At 48.7% G+C, this 8,794-nt stretch overlaps 1 protein-coding gene across 1 annotated transcript in view; it reads right to left on the minus strand.

The window, feature by feature from the left end:
* NEK2 (NIMA related kinase 2) overlaps window positions 1-5,246 on the minus strand; it is a 38,894-nt gene extending 33,648 nt beyond the window's left edge. Inside the window, exons 1-2 of the mRNA XM_068279694.1 lie at window positions 5,053-5,246; window positions 4-221 (exon numbers count right to left, since the gene is read on the minus strand). Coding sequence (XP_068135795.1) covers window positions 4-221; window positions 5,053-5,148 — 314 coding nt within the window. The 5' untranslated portion in view covers window positions 5,149-5,246. The remainder of the gene's footprint in view (window positions 1-3; window positions 222-5,052) is intronic.
* Between the last annotated feature and the right edge of the window lie 3,548 nt (window positions 5,247-8,794).

Raw genomic sequence — 8,794 nt, forward strand, 5'->3', positions numbered from 1 at the left:
TACCTCTCCTTTGTGCATTTTGCTATAAGGCTGGCAAGATCCCCCCCTTCACAGTACTCCATGACAATGTAAAGCGTCGTATTAGTCCGGTCAATGATGCGGTCATAGTAGCGGACGATGTTTGGGTGCTTTAACTCTCGTAACAGATTCACTTCTGAAACCAGCATCTGTTTCTCCACCTCGCTCATGGTGCCGTAGTCCAGCTCCTTCCATACCAGTATCTGGGCAAGGGAAAAAAAAACACGAATTGCATTCATATCGTTATAGCACATTATGAAGAGCAAGCTGGCATTTGCTCCAACAGCTGCTGGATTATAGTGAGGTGGGTGGGCAGGGACTATGGTTGCATATTCAGTCTCTCTGTACTAGGAAGAACAGTCTGAACAGCATAAAGTATCAAGACCTCCCACAACCTTGTTTATATAATGAGACCAGCAGAAAGGGCCCTTTTCCACTAGTAAAAATCACTCCTGAACGTGATCGCGCTTTTGTAAAAATCGAATTGCGGCAGTGGAAAATACCTACCACGATTCCTATGTTAAAGTGGGAACCCTAGCAATTCAAAAATCGCTAGCGATCGCAATCGCTGTAAGTGGAAAAGGGCCCAAACACACTCACAATATATATTTGCCCGAAAGGATCACTTATGATGCTGAAGTTTCCAGCAATCCAGATGGCATAGCAGCAGTGAAAAGATGCTCGCACGGGTAATAGAGCAGCTTCCTGATTCGGGGGAGGGGTCACCTGACTGTTGACGTGTGCGCTCCACTGGCGACATGTGTGCTCATGTGACGCTGGAAGAGGTTGCCGGCAGAACACACTGTATTGTGGAGCGCACACATCACCGGTCAGGTGACCCGCAACCAGGAAGCTGCTCTGCTACTCACATGAGCGGCTGCTTGCAAAAAGCTACAAAGAAAATAGAGGGAAAATACTACCAGCACAGCGCGATCTCTGTTCCCTCCACCGGATGACACGGTAAGGGCCTTTTCCACTAGCCTGCGATTTGCTTCTGATCGCAAATCGCAAGGTACATTAAACTAATGGAAACTGCAGCAGCAATTTCCATTAGTGCGATCCGATTTTGGTCAAAGCGCAATCGTTGTCCTGCCGCGTTTTGTATGCAATTGAGCTGTACTATAATGAGTATAGTAGCTCAATCGCAATCGCATAGTGGAAATTGAAATGCGATTGCGATCGGAATCGCAATAGCATTTCATAGTGGAAAAGAGCCCTAAAGCCAGTTGCCACTATCTTTTATACAGCACCAATCTTATTTGATATGTTCTGTTACGATGTCCTATCATACTGTAAATCTTTATACCAGTAATACAATCAGTTTGATGTGAGGTACAAAGGGGTTGGTATGCAGGGGTGGGCTAAGTGGATGGAGGAGGCATGTTTTGTGTGTGTATGTCAGTGAAGGAGGTGGTGGGATGCAGAGGGGGGCCAGGGAGACAGGGCGAGCTGCAATCCACTTGTGTCCACTTTTTATTTGTTGTGTGTAGAAAGAGGAGTAGTCTTATATGGTGAGTATATCCCAAACTCTATATTTTAACTGGAAAAGTTGGGGGGGGGGGGGGTCGTCTTATATGCCGGAATATATGGTATTAAAAAAAAAAAGCACCATATCATAACTCACCTACTCTGCATTCCAATCGCTGCCTTTGCCGTTCTGTCAGCTCCTCTATTCAGCCGCAGTGTCACTTATAAGCACCGGCATCTTCAAAGCAATGGCGCTGATCCGGAAGTACCGACACAAAGTACTTCCGGGTAAGCGCCATTGCTGTGAAGATACCGGTGCTTATAAGTGACACTGCGGCTGAATGGAGGTGCTGACAGGACGGCAAAAGCCAGCGATTGGAAAGCGGCGTTGGCGAGTTATGATCTGATGGTTTGGTTTTTATTAACCGGGCTGTTTCTGCAGTATCTGTGCTGCGTGAGCTCTCCAGCCTGCAGCACAGATCGTGATTACAGCAGGGCGATCAGACTTCCCCCCCCCTTTTTCCTCACTAGGGGGAAGACCTGCTGGGGGAATCTGATCGCCGCCGCTCTGTGCGGCCGAGCGGGGGCCTCCTCAAAGCCCCCCTCCGCAGCGTTTTCCGCCCTCTCTGCCGATTTCTCCCTCTTACCCAGGACTGCGCCGGACGGTTACTCGTCCTGCGCCGGATAGGCTTCAGCCTATCAAATGACGTCGATCCCCGGCCAATCAGAGGCCGGGGATCGCCGATCTCCTTTACGGCGCTGCTGCGCAGCCGCGCCGTATTGATGTAAACAGCGGGGATTTCTTCCCCGCGTGTTTACATTATGCGTGCGAGCCGCGATCGGCAGCTCGCACACTGTTCACGGAGATAGCCTCCGTGAGCTGGCATGGAAATGCTATACCACCAACGACCTGCCGACACCTATCGGCGTTAGCTGGTCGTTAAGTGGTTAAACAATAAAAGGTATAAGAGGTGCCCTGGTGTGAGATAAGAGTCTAAAAGCAGTTTAAAAATGGAAAAATAAATTTGAGGTAGCTTACCTCAATGACGAAAAACCTTTGTATTTAACAAAGGTTTTTATTAGTAGCACTAATAAAAACCTTTGTTAAATACAAAGATTTTTCGTCATTGAGGTAAGCTACCTCAAATTTATTTTTCCATTTTAAACTGCTTTTATCTCACTATCACGGGCGTTGCTAGGGGCAACAGGGGAGAAAACTGCCACTTCCTTCTGCCCATTTTCAACATTCACTTCCAGTAGAAGATTTCGACTGAGTACTGCAGGTACCCCTGGGGGCGCTGGGACATGAGGATGGTGCTGTGCCCTACATCACAGCAAAAAATTTTTTAGCATGCATGCCAACTAGCCCTCTCAGTTCAGAGGTACTTTAACTACTTGCTGACCGCATCATGCTGATGGGAGTGGACGCGACGGCAGCCCCAGGACTGCCTAACGCCGATTGGCGTAAGGTCCTGCCGGCCTGTTTTGCATGAGATTGCGCGCACGCATCTTCGCTTGGCAGGCAGAGCTCTGCCCTGCCTTCAGTCTCGTCTCCCAACGATCGCCGCTTGGAGACTGTTAGATGCCGTCTTTTCACTATCTACAGCGCTGCGATCTAAGGCAGCTCTGTGTCACACGGCTGTTCCCCTGGTAGGCTCGGGGGTGATCCGCTGTCATAGGCTGAAGCCTATGACAGCTGATCACAGTGACTGGCTGGGGGGGGGGGGGGCCTTTTAAAAAAAAAAATTTAAACAAAAAGGAGATTTAACAAATAATCATATAAATATTTACAAAAATAAATAAACCATGGGGGGGGGGGGGTTTCTGTTGGTGGGGAGAAAAGAATTACTTGTGTGCGGAGTTGTGCGGCCCTGCAGCGCAGCCTTAAAGGAGTTCTGTGTAGGTTAAAGCAGTAGGATCAGCCATACTATGCCAGGGAAAATTAACACTTATGTAAGTAGATAAATACTTGATCTACTTACATAAACACATGTATTATAATGTCCACGTTTTGATTTCAGTGAATGTTATATAGTAAATGACGAGAATTCTGTTCCTGGTGCGGGCCATGTCTTTTGCCCACAGCTGAGGCTGTAATTTCTGCCCTTTATGTTTTTTCTTTTCTCCTCCAATCGCTGAGTCACCTCAGCCTTGCTTGTAAACACAAGTGAGTAGGGGATTAGGTTTCAGATAAGGAGCTGGCAGGGAAATAAATGGAAGAGGAGGAATAGATTATAGATAAAAAGGATCCCCAGCATGCAATTCTTTGGCACCAACTACTAAAGGGCCAGTGCTCCTTAAGTATGTGATAACTCCAAATCATAACAGCAGAAAAAGTTTTGAAAGTAGGCTTAGCATCTTTATCACTTAATACACTCAGACCAGTTGCTGTTGAAATTTGATTTTTATGGTGACGATACCGCTTTAAAAAGTAAAACAAGCTGACACTCATCTGGGGCTTCTATCAGCCCCCTGGAGCGGTAATGTTCCGCGCCGTCCTCTCCTGATGCGCTGTTCCCCGCCGCCGCTCCCTGTGTAATCACGCCAGTGATTACACTGCGGCTGAGCTCTCGCTTCCGCACGCGTCATCAGAGCTTGCTGCGCAGGCGCAGTACAAGAAAACTCTTTACTGCACCTGCGCAGTAAGCTCCCGATGACGCGAACGGGAGCGTGCATTATTCGTCTGTCGTCAGATGAATAATGCCCGGTGCTGGGGAATGGCACATCGAGAGAGGACAGCACAGGACATTACCTGCAGGGGGCTGATAGAAGCCCCAGGTAAGTGTCAGCTTGTTTTACTTTTTAACCTACACAGAACCCCTTTAAAGCTACAGTGGCCTATTTATTGAAAAATGGTCTGGTCAGTAAGGGGGTTTAAAGAGACACTGTAACAAGAAAAACATCCCCTGGGGGGTACTCACCTCTGGAGGGGGAAGCCTCCGGATCCTAATGAGGCTTCCCCCATCCTCCTCTGTCCCACAGGGGTCTCGCTGCAGCCCTTCAAAGCCGGCCCAACAGATCCGACAGCCTGCTCAAGATTTACCTTTCCAGGCTCCAGTGGGTGCGCTGTTTCGGCTCTTCTGATGGAGATAGGCGGGAATAGCCGATCTCCGTCGGGTCCGCTCTACTGCGCAGGCGCAGGAGACTTGTGCCTGCTCAGTAGAGTGGCCCAACAGAGATCGGCTATTTTCACCTATCTCCGTAGGAAGGAGCGGATACTGCGCCTGCGCTGGAGCCAAAAGGTAAATATTTACATCGCCACCGCTCCGGGAGAATTTTCGCCACCACCATGGGACCGATGAGGACGGGGGAAACCTCAATAGGATCCGGAGGCTTCCCCCACCTGAGGCGAGTGCCCCCAGGGGAGTTTTTTTCGTTACAGATTCTTTAACACTGTGGTTCTCAAGTGGTTAAAGTTGGATTTATTTAGCAGCCATGAAAGTCCGTGCTTTCCCAGTTATGATAAATCAGCCCAGTGACTCTCCATAGTGACACCGCCCGCTGGTGGTCACAGCACGGTGCAGCCGCCGTTCACCTGCAGGAGGAATGGCTGTTAGCTCCGCTCACCTTCCCGTCCGCTCTGCGGCAGATCTTCTGGCACTTCCCATAGGAGCCGGTGCCTATGGTGTACAGCACCTCATAGTCCTCCACCCGGGACGGCATCTCCCTCGAACACCTGTCCTCATCCACCGACACTCACCGCTGCGTAGCCTCTGCGCAACACCAACGGTTCAAACAACGCACCACTGCGGCGACGCGCCTCCTGATTGGCTGCTGGCCTCTTCCTACCTGCCGGCTCATTGGCTGCCGGCTGCGCGCTTCACGTTCGCTGATTGGCTGCAGAGAGGAAACAGCAGCACGTGATGTAACAAGCCTGGTTGGCGTCGTTAGAGGAAGAGGAGGTTCCGAAGCTAGGTTTCCTAGCAACGGACGCGGCGCGAGGGTAGCGCGCGCAACTCCGAACACAGCACAGCTCCGAACAGCCCATGTGACACAGCTTGCAAGTTGCCTTGGTAACAAGACAGCGTGTATACGTCACAGTTAAAGGGCCACCGAGAAAATGTAATGCAGTGAAGGTGCTTTTCAATTCAAGAATTACAATCAATTTTTGTGATTGTATCATTTGAAAAATCTGACCAACGCTCCACACACGTTTAATTTTCTCCAATTATTTATTATCCTTGATGTATAAAGCACCAACATATTCCGTGGCGCTGTAGAGTAACGGTGACCATACTTCTATCGACCTATCGGCCGATTGACCACCCCGATTTAATTATTATCGGTACCGCCAAGTGCATGCGCAATCGATGATGCGACCAATTTCGGGCTGAGCATGTCAGTTCTGGTCGATCAGATGAGCGGCAGAAACAGAAAGCGATATCGGGAGGAGCGACAAATCCCCCAGTGTACTATACTTTACAGCTGACTCCGTCCATACACACCCCTCCTGAGTAAAATGGGCACGTGTGTGACGTCATACACAGGCCCACGTGTACGCCAGTAACCATCTGGGGAGCATGTATGGACGGAGCCAGCGGTGGATACAGACAGGTAAAGTATAGTGCATCGGGGGCACGTTATTACCAAGGAGCGCAAGGTAGTTAGCAGCGCAACCTACGCTGCACTACCGCACATAGTGCGCGCATAACTCGCGCTTCTCTCCTTAAGCTGCACTGCTACAGCAAACTACAAGTCCCACAATGCATTGCAGGAGTCTGATAGCCACAGTCATGATTAATAAAGGCAAATGCATGCTGGGATTTATAGTTTTATCACAGTTGGAGAGCCAAAGTTTCCTACCACTTGTTAAAAAAAAACACGATCTACTTACTTGGGGCTTCCTCCAGCCCCCGGCAGCCTATGTGTCCCTCGCAGCAACTTCGGTGAAACAACCGCACTTCTATGGGCCATAGGCAAACGCAGGGGGGATTACAGCAGCCCAGAATCCCCCCCTGCGACCAGGGCCGGTGCAGTGTCAGGGGACAGGCACAAGTTGAGACACCAGAATATCTGTAGGTGTCCTGCAAGCCACAGCACTGCCCCCTTTCTTTCCATACTACAGTTAAGTGTTTACACATAGCTCTATTTGTTTAGTAACTGTCCTCATTATTATCTGTATCCAAACTGCTCATGATCGATCCCGTTGTCAATCGGGAGCAGATTAGACATGCCGGAAATAAACATCAAATCCTGTCAGTCAGATGGGAAATTGCATTATGTGTACCCAGCATGATGTCCTACCATATTACATAATATTATACTGTATTGTCTGTGACTGAGGAAGAACTTTCAGGAATCCCCCCCAGGGGCAAACGCAGGATTTTTAAGGGGGGGGTTCCTGAAAGGTCCAGAAGCACGTATGTCCCGAGTGCTTCCGAATACAGGTGGCTCCATACTGCCCATGCACAAAAGTGCGCTGCCGTATTACGGAGCTGCCTATCTTTGGAAGTACTCAAGGACACGAGTGTTTCTGAGGGCTTCTGGTAGCAGCAAATGTGAACGGGGTACAGCGCTGGAACAACTCCCCAAGAGAGGAACAGGAGATAGACTTAGTTTGGACAATTCAGTGGAATATGCTACATAGTTTCACATAGCGCAAGCGATACCCATATGATGCAGGGATATATGCATCTGCGGAAGATGTCGGCGCTACATAAATACTAAATAATAATATTTTGCCTCACCAGGATTGCACTTTTATTTAGCTTTCCTGTAAGACAAGAACACACAGTCAGCTCTAGGGGAAGAGGGAAACAAAGGTGAATGAGGGAGGGCTGGTGCACACCAAGAGTGCTTCTGAGCGTTTTTCAAATCAACAGTGATTTGAAAAGCGCTTGGCTAATGTTACCCTATGTGGGTGTTCCCACAGCAGCGTTGTGATTTTTTCCAAATCGCAGGTATACTGCATGTAGCATGTTTTTGAGCAATTCATTCAAAAATCGCTCTGAAAATCACTTCACAAAATCACACTCACAAATTGCGAGTGATTGCTATTGTCATTTTGGCGTGCACTAGCCCAGAGAGAGGAGTGGAGAAATTGAGAATAGCCTGAGATGGAGCAGAGAACTTATCTGTATTGAAGTCCCACATCACACAGGCTACTTGCCTGTAATCGGACTCCTGTCCCTGTCAGTCTCTCACACAAGTCAGAAAGAAGCCCTCCTGGAGTCTAGGGACTGTCAAAAACTTTTCAGCTTGTTATCCACACCTTATCCACACATGCAGTCATTATGGGGAGAGACCAGACAGATGTTTGCCCACAGACCCTGAGTCCAGGCAAGCTCTGCATCATGCTGTGCATATTTACCAGCTTGCCTGCACTCTAATTTCATCATGTCTGACACTTCTGTGCTGTGGAGAGTCCAGGACTCCATAATCAACATTCTCTCACTGCAGGCTGCATCTTCATGTGAGGGTTGTGAGGGAAGCTTGGCTGCCTCTCTCATTCTATTAGCTGGAGGGAGGCACCAGAAGTAAGAAGGGAGGGAGAATGTGAGGCTGTTTATATTATGCGGGCTTCCCTGGCTGAATACACAGCTCAGTGCAGGGGGGAGGTTCCAGACACCTGGAATAGCCCCCTGAGTTCGCCAGTGCCCCCCTTCAAAATCCTGGGTTTGCCCCTGGGATAAGGTGTGGACCAGTACTAAGGAATACCCAGACAGCTCATGGTGTAAAAGGGCTAAAAGAGACCAAAACATCCTCTAGTAAATAAAACAAAGCAAAATGTAATTTTGCCTTTTAAAAGAGGTCTTTTTTTTTAAGCAGTTGAATAATGCGCCCGCTATAATAGCGGACCAGGGGCCGCCCATGATGCAAACTGTGGCTGCAAAGCACTCGCTATTATAGTGTGCGCCCTTCTAAATCGGATGTGTTCTAAGGGTGGGGGTCAATGTTAGATGCGGGATGGGGGTGGGAGGTTAATGTTAGCTGCCCACTGGGGGGAGGGGGGGTTTGGGTTAAAGGGTAGGCACCATCAGGAGGGAGGCTAAGTGTTAGGTACCATCAACCTTATCTGGAGTGGAAGCTTGGAAGTCATTGACAACTGAAACATTTACACTTCTGTTGATGAAGACTGTTAAAGCATTGTGAAGAACTCTAGACTAGCCAGGAAGAGCCTCCTGTGTGTTAAACACTATTTCGTTGTGAGGAAATTAAATTATTGGTGGAGGTGCAAACTATATCCTGTAAATTACATCTATTAGGAGATGGTTAATCAGGCCAATAGCAGCCATATCCTTATCTTTGATCAGCTAGGAAATACTGTCAACAATGGGGTTGTCACCTGTAACTTGGACTAGGGAAGTCT

This window comes from Hyperolius riggenbachi, chromosome 4 (genome assembly GCF_040937935.1).
Source record: "Hyperolius riggenbachi isolate aHypRig1 chromosome 4, aHypRig1.pri, whole genome shotgun sequence".
Lineage (NCBI taxonomy): Eukaryota > Metazoa > Chordata > Amphibia > Anura > Hyperoliidae > Hyperolius > Hyperolius riggenbachi.